This window comes from Herpailurus yagouaroundi, unplaced genomic scaffold, assembly GCF_014898765.1.
Source record: "Herpailurus yagouaroundi ecotype Mexico unplaced genomic scaffold, PumYag 222, whole genome shotgun sequence".
Classification (NCBI taxonomy): Eukaryota; Metazoa; Chordata; class Mammalia; order Carnivora; family Felidae; genus Herpailurus; species Herpailurus yagouaroundi.
Genome location: NW_024412453.1, coordinates 2,555,090 through 2,572,863, shown reverse-complemented (window position 1 = coordinate 2,572,863; position 17,774 = coordinate 2,555,090). Strand labels below are relative to the sequence as shown.

General features: G+C 39.9%; 1 protein-coding gene and 1 long non-coding RNA gene across 2 annotated transcripts in view; one reads left to right on the top strand and one right to left on the bottom strand.

Annotated features, from left to right (window-relative positions):
• Nucleotides 1-17,774, top strand: part of UQCRC2 (ubiquinol-cytochrome c reductase core protein 2) — a 31,672-nt gene that overhangs the window by 12,615 nt on the left and 1,283 nt on the right. The window contains exons 9-13 of the mRNA XM_040458801.1: nucleotides 1,315-1,410; nucleotides 1,738-1,937; nucleotides 10,929-11,009; nucleotides 13,464-13,540; nucleotides 17,297-17,450. Coding sequence (XP_040314735.1) covers nucleotides 1,315-1,410; nucleotides 1,738-1,937; nucleotides 10,929-11,009; nucleotides 13,464-13,540; nucleotides 17,297-17,450 — 608 coding nt within the window. The remainder of the gene's footprint in view (nucleotides 1-1,314; nucleotides 1,411-1,737; nucleotides 1,938-10,928; nucleotides 11,010-13,463; nucleotides 13,541-17,296; nucleotides 17,451-17,774) is intronic.
• On the bottom strand, nucleotides 15,461-17,323 carry LOC121019406 (uncharacterized). Its single transcript, XR_005785568.1, has 2 exons — nucleotides 17,213-17,323; nucleotides 15,461-15,767 (listed from the first exon to the last, which is right to left on the bottom strand). It is a non-coding gene; the product is annotated as an uncharacterized LOC121019406 (long non-coding RNA).

The following is a 17,774-nucleotide window of genomic DNA, read 5'->3' as shown; positions in this document are numbered from 1 at the left end:
TGTTCCCAAAGTCCATCCCTATTGTAATGTACCAATGTTCCATTCCCTCTTCTAGCTAAAAAATATTCTATTATCACTTTTTGTTCATCCATTCATCACTTGGACATTTGAGTTGTTTTCACCTTTTGGCTATTGTAAATATAAATATTCATGTATAAGTTTTTGTTATATGCCTGTTTTTAATTCTTTGGGGTATATTATTAGAAGTAAAATTGCCAAGACATATGGTAAGTGTTTAACCGTCTGAAGAACTGCCAGACTGTTTTCTGTGGCAGTTGAACCATTTTAGTGTTTCCACCAACAAGTGCACAAGGGTTCCAATAACTACACTTTCTCACCAACACTTATTATCTGTCTTTTTGATTATGACCATCCTTGTGCGTGTGAAGTGGTGTCTCATTGTGGTTTTGGTTTGCATCTCCCTAATGACCAAGCACATTGAACATCTGTTTTTGTGCTTTTGGGCCATTTGTATATCTTCTTTGGGGAAATACATATTCAGGTCCTCTGCCCATTTTTTAGTTGGGCTGTTTGGTTTTTTTATCGTTGAGTTGTAAGAGTCTTTGTATATTCTGGATACTAAATCCTTATCAGATATGTGATTTGCAAACATTCTTCCCCATCCTGTGGGTTCTTTTCACTCTCTTGAAAGTGTTCTTTGATGCACAATGCAATATTGCTTTTAAAAAGTTTTTTTTTAATGTTTATTCATTTTTGAGAGAGGGAGAAAGTGAACAGAGGAGGAGCAGAGAGAGAGGGAGACAGAATCAGAAGCAGGCTCCAGGCTCTGAGCTGTCAGCACAGAGCCCAGCACGGGGCTCAAACTCACAAGCCAGGAGATCATGACCTGAGCTGAAGTTGGACGCCCAACCGACTGAGCCACACAGGCGCCCCTGCAATATTGTTTTAATAGCCAACTATTGGAAACAGTCCATCAAAAAGGGATTGATTAAATAAATGGTGGTACATCCATAAAATGGAATTCTTTATAACCATTAAATGTTTGCTGTAAACCACTCACTTAGATCTAAATTACAAAAGACAAGTTAGAAATAATATAAATAGAGTAACACCATTTAAAAAAAAAGGAAAATGATAATATTCATATATGTGTAGTAAAAAGTTCTAGATGAGTATATAGTAAAGTATAAGTGGCATCTCAGGGAGGGTAGCATTTTGGGAGCGTACTCTTGTTTTCTTTACTGTTTTTTTCTATAAAAACTTGAATTGTACAATCATGTGTTTAAAAGAGGTATTTTACAATTGTGTTTTAGAAATGATGGTTCTATCTTGGTTTTGTTTCTGTTGAAATAGGTGTGAGTCATCCTGTTCTAAAGCAAGTTGCTGAACAGTTTCTCAACATGAGGGGTGGGCTTGGTTTACCTAGTACAAAGGCCAGATATCGTGGAGGTAAGTAAGCATTTTGTTCTGTTAGGACTAATTTATCAGAAGGATGTTCCACATCAGAATAGCATATTGGTGTGAGATAGGCCTAATTACTTACCACCAAACAGACTCCGTGTGGAAGGAAGGGAATAGATTGGTTGGGAGTTGTGTATTAAACGTGTTGTGTATGTGTGCGTGCGCGCTGTGGGGAGAGCAGAATGACATGCTAAGAGCACCAGGCCACAGGAAAGTTTAATTTCAGTGAGTTAATACTGTGTTGTAGAGAATACAGAATAAAACCTGTGGGAAACAAGCCCCTTTCTTCGTCACTCTCTCCTTACATGGCACCAGGTGAAATCCGAGAGCAGAACGGAGACAGCCTCGTCCATGCTGCCCTTGTAGCAGAAAGTGCTACAATAGGAAGTGCAGAAGCAAATGCATTTAGTGTTCTCCAGTATGTCCTTGGTGCTGGACCACACGTCAAGAGGGGCAGCAATGCTACCAGCTCTCTGTACCAGGCCGTTGCCAAGGGAGTTCACCAGCCATTTGATGTGAGTCTGAATAGTCAGTATCTCTCCTTTTGTTTTTAAAGGGTCAGTGTGTATGATGTAGTCCTGTTAATCTGCTCTTCAAATAAAATCTTTGTAAAGTTGAAGAGATAGCCAGGCTTGAGTTTAGTTCCTTAGAGGATCTAACTAAAAACTTACTGTCTTTTCAATTATATTCTAGTGTAGAAAGAAGTAAATGCTTAAAAAGTGAGAGATTCACACTTCAGTTCCCTTTATTTTTTTTTAATGTTTATTTTTTGAGAGAGAGAGAGAGAGAGAGAGAGAGAGAGAGAGAGAGAGAGCGCGCGCGAGCGCACAGGGGAGGGGCAGAGACAGAGGGAGACACAGAAACCGAAGCAGGCTGCAGGCTCTGAGCAGTCAGCACAGAGCCCGATGGGGGACTCAAACTCACAGACCATGAGTTCATGACCCGAGCTGAATGAAGTCTGATGCTTAACCGACTGAGCCACCCCTGTGCCCCAGTTCTTTGAAGTTCTAGATATTAAACATTTTCCTAGATTCTAATTAGTCTTTTTTCTAGATTTTCTTCTGTCCCCTTGTGTTCTTATGGCTACTTTGTGAATTTCACTGCATTTTCCAACCAAAGGTACAACATATACACTAAGAAACAGTTTATGGACCCACCGCTCCAGATTGAGATTAAGTTAAAATAGAAAAATTATGACATTTAATTTTAACGAAAAGCCATGTTCCTCTCAGACACACCTTTTGTAACAGTGAGGAAAGTGCTAAAGCTTTCAAAATAATGATACTTCAAATCAAGAGAATGTAAAATGTCAGCCAACAAACTGTTATGTAATGAGTACCCCTTGTTTGCCCAGTGCAATACCCCACATGACCTTCAACAAAAGCAGTAAATGTATTGAATTTTAGGACTAAATATTGGTCGTGATTTTACAACAGTATATGGCACAAGTAGATAATCTTTGGCCATATGACACTTAAGAGTGGAATTAAAATCAGTGGTGTCAACACGAAATGAACCAACCTTTTAGAGTCCAAAAGTAAGAAAGAGTTTTATTGGAGCTCCAAGTTAGGACAGCTGCCCAGGAAACATGCTCTTCACAGGGAAGAAAGTGCTCCAGAGAATGAACAGTTTTTACAGGGTTATGTACTTTTTACGTCCTGTGAAAGCTCTAAAGATTATAGATTCTCATTCAGGCAGGAATCACAATTTTACTGTAAAGAAACGCAGGAATCTGAGCACTGACTGTTATCTCCTGGACAACATGGTTTTCCTTTAGGCTACTCATTCACAAAGCAGATATAAAGTGCGTGTGTGGTGGGCCATAAACCACGCTTTTGATTTGAACAAAGTTTATGATATGCAGTCCTGTTGACTCAGAAAGAAATCTAAAATGATTTCCCTGTATATCAGGCCTTCAGAGTGTTTTTCTCTCTTAAGTGATAGTTTTTAAACCTTTTTTTTTTTTAATCCCATATAGTTCCCCAACTGCAATGCCCAACACAAAAATTTCCACTTTTAAAAAAATTTTTGACTGCCCACTTGACATTGAAAGCCTTGGAATCTTCTGTACAAAGCCTTTGGTGTTCCCTGGAGCACAGTTTGAAAACCATTATCTTAAATTAGTTCTAAATTAAATTATAGCTGCTACTGTTTAAATTTCTTCTACATGTCATCTCTCCTCATTCATGGTCTATTCTGGGTTTTTTTCTTCATACTTACTCTTCACCATTGAATGTTAATGATGCTTTTGGGTGGCTGGAGTTTAATTCTAATCCAGTGACATAATTTAACAGAAATTCCTGCTTCAGCATTTGGCCAGAAATTTGGGGTATGAATAAGATAGTCTCAAAATTGTAATTAAACTTCAGGTAATTAAAGAGCATTTCTTCTTGTGGTGCCTGGGTGACTTAGTACTTTGGTGTCCGACTCTTGATTTTGGCTCAGGTCATGATCTCACAGTTTGTGGGTTTGAACCCAGTGTTTGAGCCTGTGCCATTTGTGTGAAGCCTGCTTGGGATTTTCTCTGCCCACCTCTCTGTCTGCCTTTCCCCCACTTGCACCCATGCTCTCTCTCTCTCAAAAATAAACTTTAAATTAAAAAAAAAAAATCATCTCTTCTTATGCTTTATATTGGCCAAGTCAGTGTTTCTCAAATTTTAACATACATAAGAGTCATCTGGAATTATTTTTAAAATGTGGCTTTCCAGATTGCATCTACAGAGATCTGGGTGAGTGAATCTGTTGTAGAAACCTGAAAGTCTTTTTTTTTTTTTTTTTAATATGAAATTTATTGTCGAATTGGCTTCCATATAACACCCAGTGCTCATCCCAACAGATGCCCTCCTCAATGCCCATCACCCACTTTCCCCTCCTTCCCACCCTGTATCAACCCTCAGTTTATTCTCAGTTTTTAAGAGTCTCTTATGGTTTGGCTCCCTCCCTCTCTAACTTTTTTTTCCCTTCCCCTCCTCCATGGTCCTCTGTTAAGTTTCTCAGGATCCACATAAGAGTGAAAACATATGGTATCTGTCTTTCTCTGTATGACTTATTTCACTTAGCATAACACTGTCCAATTCCATCCACATTGCTACAAAAGGCCATATTTCATTCTTTCTCAATTGCCAGGTAGTATTCCATTGTATTTATAAGCCACAACTTCTTTATCCATTCATCAGTTGATGGACATTTAGGCTCTTTCCATAATTTGGCTATTGTTGAAAGTGCTGCTGTAAACATTGGGGTACAAGTGCCCCTATGCATCAGCACTCCTGCATCCCTTGGGTAAATTCCTAGCAGTGCTATTGCTGGGTCATAGGGTAGATCTATTTTTAGGAACCTCCACACTATTTTCCAGAGCGGCTGCACTAGTTTGCATTCCCACCAACGGTGCAAGAGGGTTCCTGTTTCTCCACATCCTCACCAGCAACTATAGTCCCCTGATTTGTTCATTTTAGCCACTCTGACTGCATGAGGTGATATCTCAGTGTTGTTTTTATTTGTATTTCCCTGATGAGGAGCGACGTTGAGCATCTTTTCATGTGCCTGTTGGCCATCTGGAGGTCTTCTTTAGAGAAGTGTCTATTCATGTTTTCTGCCCATTTCTTCACTGGATTATTTGGTTTTCGGGTGTAGAGTTTGGTGAGTTCTTTACAGATTTTACTAGCCCTTTGTCCAGTATGTTATTTGCAAATATCTTTTCCCATTGTGTTGGTTGCCTTTTAGTTTTGTTGATTGTTTCCTTTGCTGTGTAGAAGCTTTTTATCTTCGGGGCGCCTGGGTGGCGCAGTCAGTTAAGCGTCCGACTTCAGCCAGGTCACGATCTCGCGGTCCGTGAGTTCGAGCCCCGCGTCAGGCTCTGGGCTGATGGCTCAGGGCCTGGAGCCTGTTTCCGATTCTGTGTCTCCCTCTCTCTCTGCCCCTCCCCCGTTCATGCTCTGTCTCTCTCTGTCGCAAAAATAAACGTTGGGGAAAAAAAAATTTTTTTTTTAAAAAAAAAGAAGCTTTTTATCTTCATGAGGTCCCAGTAGTTCATTTTTCCTTTTAATCCCTTGCCTTTGGGGATGTGTCAAGTAAGAAATTGCTGCAGCTGAGATCAGAAAGGTTTTTTCCTGCTTTCTCCTCTAGGGTTTTGATGGTTTCCTGTCTCATATTCAGGTCCTTCATCCATTTTGAGTTTATTTTTGTGAATGGTGTAAGAAAGTGGTCTGGTTTCATTCTTCTGCATGTGGCTGTCCAATTCTCCCAGCACCATTTGTTAAAGAGACTGTCTTTTTTCCGTTGGATGTTCTTTCCTGCTTTGTCAGAGATGAGTTGGCCATACTTTTGCGGGTCCAATTCTGGAGTCTCTATTCCATTGGTCTGTGTGTCGGTTTTTGTGCCAATACCGGCTTTGGTCTTCTTCAATATTACTTTGGCTATTCGGGGTCTTTTGTGGTTCCATACAAATTTTAGGATTGCTTGTTCTAGCTTCGAGAAGAATGCTGGTGCATTTTTTATTGGGATTGCATTGAATGTGTAGATTGCTTTGGGTAGTATTGACATTTTAACAATATTTATTCTTGCAATCCATGAGCATGGAATGTTTTTCCATTTCTTTGTATCTTCTTCAGTTTCCTTCATAAGCTTTCTATATTTTTCAGCATATAGATCTTTTACATCTTTGGTTAGGTTTATTCCTAGGTATTTTATGCTGCTTGGTGCAATTGTGAATGGGATCAGTTTCTTTATTTGTCTTTCTGTTGCTCCATTATTAGTGTACAAGAATGCAACTGATTTCTTTACATTAATTTTGTACCCTGCGACTTTGCTGAATTCATGTGTCAGTTCTAGCAGACTTTTGTTGGAGTCTATCGGGTTTTCCATGTATAATATCATGTCATCTGCAAAAAGTGAAAGAAAGCTTGACTTCTTCATCTTTGCCAATTTTGATGCCTTTGATTTCCTTTTGTCATCTGATTGCTGATGCTAGAACTTCCAACACTATGTTAAACACCATGGTGAGAGTGGACATCCCTGTCGTGTTCCTCATCTCAGGGAGAAAGCTCTCAGTTTTTCCCCATTGAGGAAGATATTAGCTGTGGGCTTTTCATAAATGGTTTTTATGATCTTTAAGTATGTTCCTTCTATCCCAACTTTCTCAAGGGGTTTTATTAAGAACGGATGCTGAATTTTGTCAAATGCTTTTTCTGCATCGATTGACAGGATCATATGGTTCTTTTCTTTTATTAATGTGATGTATCACATTGATTTGCCAATGTTGAACCAGCCCTGCATCCCAGGAATGAATCCCAGTTGATCATGGTGAATAATTCTTTTTATGTGCTGTTGAATTCGATTTGCTAGTAGCTTATTGAGAATCTTTGCATCCATATTCATTAGGGATATTGGTCCATAGTTCTCTTTTTTTGCTGGGTCTCTGTCTGGTTTGGGAATCAAAGTACTGCTGGCTTCATAGAATGAGTCTGGAAGTTTTCCTTCCCTTTCTATTTTTTGGAACAGCTTGAGAAGGATAGGTATTATCTCTGCTTTAAATGTCTGGTAGAATTCCACAGGGAAGCCATCTGGTCCAGGACTCTTATTTGTTGGGAGATTTTTGATAACTGATTCAATTTCTTCGCTGGTTGTGGATCTGTTCAAGTTTTCTATTTCTTCCTGTTTGAGTTTTGGAAGTGTGTGGGTGCTTAGGAATTTGTCCATTTCTTCCAGGTTGTCCAGTTTGTTGGCATATAATTTTTCCTAGTATTCCCTGATAATTGCTTGTATTTCTGAGGGATTGGTTTTAATAATTCCTTTTTCATTCATGATTTTATCTATTTGGGTCATCTCCCTTTTCTTTTTGAGAAGCCTGGCTAGAGGTTTATCAATTGTGTTTATTTTTTCAAAAAACCAACTCTTGGTTTCATTGATCTGCTCTACAGTTTTTTTTAGATTCTGTATTATCTATTTCTGCTCTGATCTTTATTATTTCTCCTCTTGTGCTGGGTTTGGGGTATCTTTGCTGTTCTGCTTCTATTTCCTTTAGGTGTGCTGTTAGATTTTTTATTTGGGATTTTTCTTGTTTCTTGAGATAGGCCTGGATTTCAATGTATTTTCCTCTCAGGACTGCCTTCGCTGCATCCCAAAGCGTTTGGATTGTTGTATTTTCATTTTCATTTGTTTCCATATATTTTTTAATGTCTTCTCTAATTGCCTGGTTGACCCATTGATTCTTTAGTAGGGTGTTCTTTAATCTCCATGCTTTTGGAAGTTTTCCAGACTTTTTCCTGTGGTTGACTTCAAGTTTCATAGCATTGTGGTCTGAAAGTGTGCATGGGATGATGTCAAGTCTTTTATACTTAAGGGCTGTTTTATGACCCAGTATGTGATCTGTCTTGGAGAGTGTTCCATGTGCACTCAAGAAGAAAGTATATTCTGTTGCTTTGGGATGCAGAGTTCTAAATATATCTGTCAAGTTCATCTGATCCAATGTATCATTTAGGGTCCTTGTTTCTTTATTGATCCTGTGTCTAGATGATCTATCCATTGTTGTAAGTGGGGTATTAAAGTCCCCTGCAATTACCACATTCTTATCAATAAGGTTGCTTATGTTTGTGATTAATTGTTTTATATATTTGGGGGCTCCCGTATTCGGTGCATAGACATTTCTAATTGTTAGCTCTTCCTGATGGAAAGACCCAGTAATTATTATATAATGCCATTCTTCATCTCTTGTTACAGCCTTAAATTTAAAATCTAGTTTGTTTGATATAAGTATGTCTACTCCAGCTTTCTTTTGACTTCCAGTAGCATGACAGATAGTTCTCCATCCCCTCACTTTCAATCTGAAGGTGTCCTCAAGTCTAAAATGAGTCTCTTGTAGACAGCAAATAGATGGGTCTTGTTTTTTTATCCATTCTGATACCCTTTGTCTTTTGGTTGGCACATTTAGTACATTTACATTCAGTGTTATTATTGAAAGATATGGGTTTAGAGTCATTGGTGATGTCTGTAGGTTTCATGCTTGTAGTGAGGTCTCTGGTACTTTGTGGTCCTTGCAACATTTCACTCACAGAATCCCCCTTAGGATCTCTTGTAGGGCTGGTTTAGTGGTGATGAATTCCTTCAGTATTTGTTTGGGAAAACCTTTATCTCTCCTTCTATTCTGAATGACAGACTTGCTGGATAAAGGATTCTTGGCTGCATATTTTTTTCTATTCATCACATTGAAGATTTCCTGCCATTCCTTTCTGACCTGCCAAGTTTCAGTAGATAGGTCTGATACTACCCTTACGTGTCTGCCTTTGTAAGTTAGCGCTTTTGTATCCCTAGCTGCTTTCAGAATTCTCTATTTATCCTTGTATTTTGCCAGTTTCACTATGATATGTCATGCGGAAGATCAATTCAAGTTACGTCTGAAGGGAGTTCTCTGTGCCTCTTGGATTTCAATGTCTGTTTCCTTCCCCAGATCAGGGAAGTTCTCAGCTATGATTTGTTCAAGTACACCTTCAGCCCCTTTCTCTTTTCTTCTTCTGGAATTCCTATGATACAGATAATTGTTCTGTTTAATTGCATCACTTACTTCTCTAATTCTCCCCTCACAGTCCTGGATTTTTTTATCTCTTTTTCTCAGCTTCCTCTTTTTCCATAATTTTATCTTCTAATTAACCTATTCTCTCCTTTGCCTCCTCAGTCCGTGCTATGGCTGCCTCTGTTTTATTTTGCACCTCACATATAGCATTTTTTAGTTCCTCATAACTCTTTTTTAGTCCCTTGGTCTCTGTAGCAATAGGTTCTCTGCTGTCCTGTATGCTTTTTTTTCAAGCACAGCGATTAATTTTATGACCATTATTCTAAATTCTTGTTCCGTTATATTGCTTAAATCGTTTTTGATCAATTTGTTAGCTGTCACTACTTCTTGGAGTTTCTTTTGAGGAGAATTCTTCTGTTTTGTCATTTTGGGTAGTCCCTGCAGTGGCTTCAAACTGCAGGGCACTTCCCCTGTGCTGTCCGGAGTAACTTGTGTTGGTGGCGGGGCCATAGTCAGACCAGATGTCTGCCCCCATTCCACCACTGGGGCCACAGTCAGATCAGCGTGTACCTTATCTTCCCCTCTTCCAGGGGCAGGCCTCTCTGTGGAGTGGTGTGGTCCCTGTCTGGGCTGCTTGCACACTGCCAGGCTTCTGGTGCTGCTTTGATGGGATCTGGCCAAGGATGTATTGGGGTGGATCCGCAAGGTGTACAGGGGCGGGGGGGGGCAGGCTTAGCTCTGCCGTCTGTGGCCCCCTGTGGGAGGGGCCCTGCAGCACCAGGAGGGAGGCAGGCCCATCAGAGGGATGGATATACAGAAGCACAGCTTGGGCATTTGCGCGGTGCAAGCAAGTTTGGTGATGGGAACTGGTTCCCTTTGGAATTTGGGCTGGGGGATGGGACAGGGAAATGGTGCTTGCCAGAGCCTTTGTTCCCCCACCAAGCTCTGTCCTTCCGGGGCTCAACAACTCTCCCTCCCGGTGTCTTCTCTCCATTCCCGTTCTCTGAGAGCAGAGCTGTTGACTTTTAACGTTCCAAATGTTACGTCTCGCTGGCTGTTAACTCACGGAGTCCGGCCCCTCTACTTTTGCAAGCCAGACTTCAGGGGCTCTGCCTTGCCCAATGGGCTGCCCCTCTACCGCCCCAGCTCCCTCCCACTAGTCCGTGTAGCACACACCGCCTCTCCACCCTTCCTACCCTCTTCTGTGAGCCACTTGTCTACACTTAGCTCCGGAGAGTCCCTTCTGCTAGTCTTCCGGCGGTTTTCTGGGTTATTTAGGCAGATGTGGGTGGAATCTAAGCGATCAGCAGGACGAGGTGAGCCCAGTGTCCTCCTATGCTGCCGTCTTCCTCTATCCTCAAAGTCTGTATTTTTAATAACAGCTCAGGTGATCCTTACGTAATTTGTCTGCATAAACACTGGGAAACATTATACTAAGCGCTCTTGTTCACCTTAAGGAGCTTACCCCTCTGCTCAGAGTGCAGATAGCAATACCCCTGTTATCTAGAGGCTCAACTTTTGGCTACCTTGGACAGCTAAATAACATCCACTAAGCAAACATTTTCCCCCAGTCCTTTGACTTTAGTCTGTAGGAGAAGTGTAAGTGAATTGATGAAAAAGAAGTCACAATAGCAGAAGGAAGAAAGCAAGTTTGTCTAATGCCAGAGCCCACAGTCTGTACCCCTCAGCCATACCGCATCTGTAATAATAATGTTCACACATGAATGTTTAACCTTTAATCATCAAAAGAAGGTTAGAAAGTACCCAGCAAAAAGTAAAGGAATAATCCATTTTAGATTTAAGTGAAAAATGTTAAAACCATTATAGTTTTGAAAGAAGTAATCTGTGTACAAAACACTGCAGTCATTAACAGAACTGGTTACGTGAAATATTAATATATTTTGCTTATGCTGTGAAGGTCCAAGTTTTTGTCTATTTGGGAAATTTTGCCCTGATTATCTGGTAAAAGGACGTACAGTAAAATTTCATTATATTTCAGGTTTCCGCTTTTAATGCCAGTTACTCGGATTCTGGACTCTTTGGGATTTATACCATTTCACAGGCTGCTGCAGCTGGAGATGTAAGTTGCAGACTCACTAACTCTCAAGTTTTTTTCTCCTCCATTAACATGTTTTTAGTAAAAATAGTGAGTGAGTGAATGCCTTGACTTATCAGAGCTCCATATAGTGTAGTACCATTGAAGTGTGTCTGCAGTGGAAGGAACTTAAAAATGTATACTCGTGCTAGCAGGAAAGAGGGAGGAAGTGCCTCTTTCTTGGCTCTGTTTGGACAAATGACATTGAGTTGTCTCTTGGACACCTGTATTGAGAACTCAGGTGAGGTCAAGGCCAAGATGTACATTTGGGAGTCCTCAGTGTAGAGATTGTATTGAAGTGAGGGTTGTGTGTAAAAGACTGTAGGAAAAGAAAGCTGGAGCTCAAGTTCAGGGAAGTGCCACCAAGTAACTAAGGAAAATGGCCAAGAAAACAGGAAGAAAAAGAAGAGAACCTGGTATTTTTGGAGGCCAGAAGAGAGAGAATGATTAATATAATTTTGATCCACTGTGGGTTAACATCCATTTAGTTACCACAGGGAGCTCTAGTAGTTATAGCAAACTAGGACATCATTTGGCAATATTATCAGTTTTCACCAGAGTGTTGGAAGTGAGCTAAAATTTATAGTGTTAAAGAATAAATGAGAATAAATGAGAGGCATAGGCAGGTGGAGCTCAGACTTACAGGGAAGTAGGTTGTAGTTTTGGAAGAGTTTACACACTGAAAGTAAAGAAAGATTGGAGCATATATAGGAGATAGGAAATTATAAATGGATCGGATCTGAAAAAGCAGGAGCAGATGGGATGTAGAGTACAAGTGGACATTTTAGCCTTGGACACAAAGACTGATGTTGGGAGAAGAGGATGTCAAGAAGATGCAGAAGTTCATTCCTGATGAGGTAGGAGGCGACATCATGTCTTACAAGAACGGAGAGGGCGCCTGGGCACTCACTTAAGCGTCCAACTTTGGCTCAGGTCATGATCTCATGGCTCATGAGTTCGAGCCCCACGTCTCTCAGCACACAGCCCACTTTGTTTTAAAAAAAAAAAAAAAATTTTTTTTTTTTAATGTTTGTTTATTTTTGAGAGAGCACAAGAGCACACACACAGGCAGGAGAGGGGCAGAGAGAGAGGGAGACACAGAATCTGAAGCAGGCTCCAGGCTCTGAGCTGTCAGGACAGAGCCTCATGCAGGGCTGAAACCCATGAACCATGAGATCATGACCTGAGCTGAAGTTGGCCGCTTAACTGACTGAGCCACCCAGACACCCCACACAGAACCCACTTTGGATCCTCTGGCCCCTTTTCTGCTCGCTCGCTCTCAAAAATAAACATACGTTAAAAAAAAAAAAATTAAAAAGAATAAGGGAGGAGAGTTTAAAGAAAAGAATGAGATTTGGGACAAATGAATGGCTAGATGCATGGAATGGGCCTCAGTGGTCATGTAGATGGCTCCTTGAGATAGGAGACCACAAATTCATACTGTAGTCACGCATTTCCCTTATTACACATATGTTGCATATTACAGTCACTTCATAATCTTTCTTCAGTAGTATTCCTAATGGAGAAATGGAGGAGGCAGGTACTAGGGGTGATCCAAGATTGGGAGCCTGCAAAGGAGGCAGGTTAGAAGTCTGGGCAGATGGCAAGAGAGTGGGGCACACTGGCAAGAGTAACTGTGACAGAGAAGTGAAGCAAAAGGACCTCATAGATTGAAATTGGACAAATCAGGGAACTAAAGATCTTGATAAAGTGAAAGAAAGGGATAGTGTGATTAAAGGCTTAGGCCATGGGACTTGTAACTGGGGATTTCACAGAGCAAATTTAGGTCATGTCCAAATGCTGGGTGTGGCTGTAGAAATGGATAGCTAAAACACAGGGGAAATGAAGGTCCCAGTGTAGGTGATTAGGGATAGGTCAGTAACCCAGAATGGTGCCAAGGTCAGGATGGAGAAAATCATGGGCCAGGTTTATGAACTTACCCAACAAATATTTGCCGAACATGCACTCACATCACTGGAACTTGATTCCTTCTTGACTCCAGCATCCCAGGCATGGACAGGCTTTACAGATCAGCTGTACGTGGATTACTACTTTCTTCTTAGTGAATAGTAAGGAATAGCAGTATTAATTGCATGACACTTTAATAAGAGTCTAGGGAAATTTGAAAGGTGTTTATTCTCTACAGGCAATTATAAATCTCTGTGTTTGCTTTTCCTGAACCACACTGGCATCCTCTGCACTCTGCCACTTTTTTAAGAAGCTTGGCTACTTGGCTATACTATAAATTGTACAAACAGCTGCTTTATGGAACACTAGAAGAATGAGGATCACATGTGACAAGAATTCCAAATAGACACTGTGCTAGTTCCCTGGAACTAACGTTTCATCTTGTGTTTCTGCCTCAGTAGAGGAACATTTGACTGCTCAAGACACTTTGGCACTGATCAAAAATGACCAGCTTTTTCTTGTCTGTCCTAGGTTATCAAGGCTGCCTATAACCAAGTAAAAACGATTGCTCAAGGAAACCTTTCCAATACAGATGTCCTAGCTGCCAAGTAAGTTTCAATGTTAAATGTGTGTTTTGTGTTTCAGTTATTTGAAAGTTGTATTTTTTTGAGTTATAACAATATTGTGACATGCACAAAAGAAAGGTAAAGTATTTAAAAGGAAAGGGAAACAACCCACATCTACCACCCAAAGATGTAATTATTAATGTTTTGCTTATTTTCTTGCCCATTTTTATACATTTTTAAACATAATTGTTATTATTGTATATATACTTATATAATAGCATGTTTATTGTAGAAATTTTAAAATAAGAAACAAAAACATTGAAAACGATCTCTCAATTCTTTACCAGTGATTCCTCCTTTTTTTTTTTAATTTTTTTAATGTTTATTTATTATTGAGAGACAGAGAGAGACAGAGCATGAGCATGGCAGAGGTAGAGAGAGGAGGAGACACAGAATCCGAAGCAGGCTTCAGTCTCTGAGCTGTCAGCACGGAACCCGACACAGGGCTCAAACTCACAAACTGTGAGATCAACTGAGCCGAAGTCGGACGCTTAACCCACTGAACCACCCAGGCCCCCCCCTCCTTTTCTTAACGTTATAATGTTTCCATTCAGATTACTAAAAATGTGTTACAAACAGTATTAACTGGGGCATCAAAATATACTTGTTGGACATTTCCTACAGTTGGAAATGATAAACTATAAAAGATATCTTTGGGTTTGAAACATTTTTATTTCATATTACTTTCTTGGTATGGATTCCCAACTGGGTCAAGAGCTAAAAATACTATAACCGAAGTCTGTGTTAAAGTACATGTGTGTTTAAGTATTTTTATTTGTATATTTCAAAGTCACAATGTAAAGAGGTCATACCCGTTTATAATCACACTATCAGTATATGAGAGTGCCTATTCTACCATAACCATTAGCAATTTCTTTTTTTTTTTTTTACCTCTTTACTGATTTGATAGACCAGAAAATACAATAGTGCCCCCTTATCCGTGGTTTAGCTTTCCAGTTACCTGCAGTCAGCCACCATCTAGAACCAGATAATCCCCCTCCTGACTTATTGTCAGAAAATCACAAGTAGTTGAACATTATGTCACAACACCTACGGCACTCACCTCACTTCATCCCATCACACAGGCATTTTGTCATCTCACATCATCACAAGAAGAAAGGAGAGTACAGGACAATAAAATATTTTTAAATGAGAGGGACAGACCATATTCACATAACTTTTATTATAGCATATTGTTATAATTGTTCTCTTTTATTAGTAGTTACTGTTAATCCCTCAGTGTGCCTGATTTTTAAATTAAGGGGCACCTGAGTGGCTCATTTGGTTAAGTGTATGACTCTTGGTTTTGGCTCAGGTCATGATCTCACAGTTCATGAGTTCGAGCCTCACATCAGGCTCCACACTAATAGCAGACTCTACTTGGGATTGTCTTCTCTCTCTGCCCCTCCTCTACTCGCACTCTCTCAAAATAAACAAACTTTAAAAAAACACCTTCTAAAAAAATATACGTGTGTAAGTATAAGAAAAGCATAGGATATGTAGGGTTTGGTACTGTGGTTTTAGGCATCCACTGGGGGTCTTGGAAGTTAATGCCCCATGGATAAAGAAGGATCTGATTAAAAGATGGAAATACCTGTCTCCTATTTGGTGATTTTTAAATTCCCATTGAAAGTGCCAGCAACACCCCTCAATATTCTTCAGGGAGAGTCTCGAACAAATCAGCTTGTGTTTTCATACAGCAGTTTAAAACATTTGATTCGACCCATTTAGGACAGTTCAAAATGGGACTCGTAAAACTCAAACTGTCTTCATGGTCATTTAATATGACCCACCAAGGAAGTATGACAGGGCAAATTACAACCCAGGAGGGAACAACTTCTCGGTCATTTGTTCCCATTAGTAGTAGTATTTCTGTTACACTGAGAACACTAGAAAATTGCATCTCTTGAATAAGTACAGTTTATTAAATATTACAAACATGGAACCAGGGATTGATTGATAGGATGCAATTCTACATGATTGTACTAGAAACAAAACATGATGAGAATAAACTGAAACACTGGATTTACAGAAGAAAAATTGTTTTCAAATCTAATTTATTTCAGAAAATGTATTTCCTTAAGTGCCCCACAGTTTTTATAAGGTACAGCAACATGTAGAAAAGGGAATTTCAGTTTTTAATGTCATTGTGTTTGTTTTCTGCCATTTTGATAGAGTTGATATTTTTCTTGTAAGGTTCTTAGTCTTTCTGTAGTGAAAGAGAGAAAGTAAGGCATTGCTGAAGGGACAAACTGATAATCTCTTGGTAAAGTTTATTGTAGCTAATTTTTTTTAAGTTTTTATTTAAACTCCAGTTAACATGCAGTATAATGTTAGTTTCAGGAGTATAATTTAGTGATTCAACAAGTGCCCTCCTTAATCCCCATCAACTGTTTCACCCATCCCCCTGCCCACTTCCCCTTCAGTAACCATCAGTTTGTTAATTTTTTTTTATTTTTTTTACTGTTTATTTTTGAGAGACAGAGTGTGAGTGGGGGAGAGAGAGAGAGAGGGAGACACAGACTCTGAAGCAGGCTCCAGGCTCTGAGCTGTCAGCACAGAGCCCGACGTGGAGCTCGAACCCATGAACCGTGAGATCATGACCTGAGCTGAATGTTGGACACTTATTTAACCAACTGAGCCATCCAGGCACCCCTGTTAAAATCTTTAATTAAGCTGACATTGTGGTAAAACGTGGTAAAACTGCTGCATTAAATTGTAATTATGTTTAAATGGTAGTCGTGTACTGAGTGCCAAAGGAGGATAGTTTGAGAGTTAAATTAACTGTCTTAATTGAACACCAGTTTCTTTGAGAGAATTATGAATTGGATTTTGTTTTATTTTGTATTGACACTTTGTGCCCATATTTAAGCTGCAAGGACTGTAGGACCTATAATGACCTTTCCCACCTGCCTTCTCAATTATGCCCTACCCTCACTGAGACAAATCTCAGTGTAGAAATGGTCCTGGGGGGCGGGGGGAAGATAGACAATCAGCACACAGTATTCTGCTAAGTGAACAGTGTCTTAAGGACCCCACATAGATATTCTCCCTTAATAGAAGTGCCTAAAATCATCACCAGAAAAGTATTAGGAGGCAAGAGTTACTTCACTAATCAAAACTTCACATTAAAATTAGTCTTGGGGCCCCCCAGGTGGCTCAGTCAGTTAAGTGTCTGACTTCAGCAAGTCATGATCTCGTGGTTGGTGAGTTTGAACCCTGCATTGAGCTCTGCACTGACCATGCGGAGTCTGCTTGGGATTCTCTCTCCCTCTCTCTCAGCTCCTCCCCCACTTGCACTCCTTTCTCTCTCAAAATAAACTTTTAAAAAATAAATAAAGTAGTCTTAATAAAGTAGTCTTAATGAGGGGTGCCTGGCTGGCTCACTCGGTAGAGCCTGCAACTCCAGATCTCAGGGTCATGAGTTTCAGCCCTACATTGGGCATGGAGTCTACTTTAAGAAATAAAATAGTCTTAATGAGATACAAGCTCTAGTCTCAAATCAAAAGGCAGTCTGTTAGGTTTTCAGTATAATCTTATATTGACAGCTTTCTAAATAGTAATGTAAATAATAACATAAATTGATGAACTAAAGAAATAGAATGCAGCTGTTTAGCACTGTAAGATTTCAAAACTGTTAATTTGTGTACTTACCAAAACATGTTTGAGTTTGAGTTTAAAATTGTCTCGCTCTTATAAGACTGGCTTCTGCTTAGGTACATATTTTTTACTGGACAGGAACAAGCTGAAAGCTGGCTACCTAATGTCAGTGGAGTCTTCTGAGGAGTTCCTGGATGAAGTCGGGTCCCAGGCTCTGGTTGCTGGTTCATACACACCACCAGCCACAGTCCTTCAGCAGATTGACTCCGTAGCAGACACAGATGTTGTAAATGTAAGCAAATGAAAACTTATGATTTAACATCAAACAATTTGACCTCGACCCAATTTCAGAAGGAATGCATAAGTTCCCTTGGGCTATATATGTCACTGTCCTGCTGTTTGGTGCCTGTCCACCGGGTGTGGAGGTAGGAGGGCTCATTACCATCACGTCTGTAAATGGCTCATCAACTTGGGGTGTATGTATCTTCCTCATGCAACTAAATTACCAATAGGTTAAACCATTTTAAATTCTTAGAGGTCAAGAAGAGTTGAATTATTGGTAATTTCATGTGATTCAACCTAATAGTTGAGTTCGGTGTTTGTTCTCCTCCCGAGA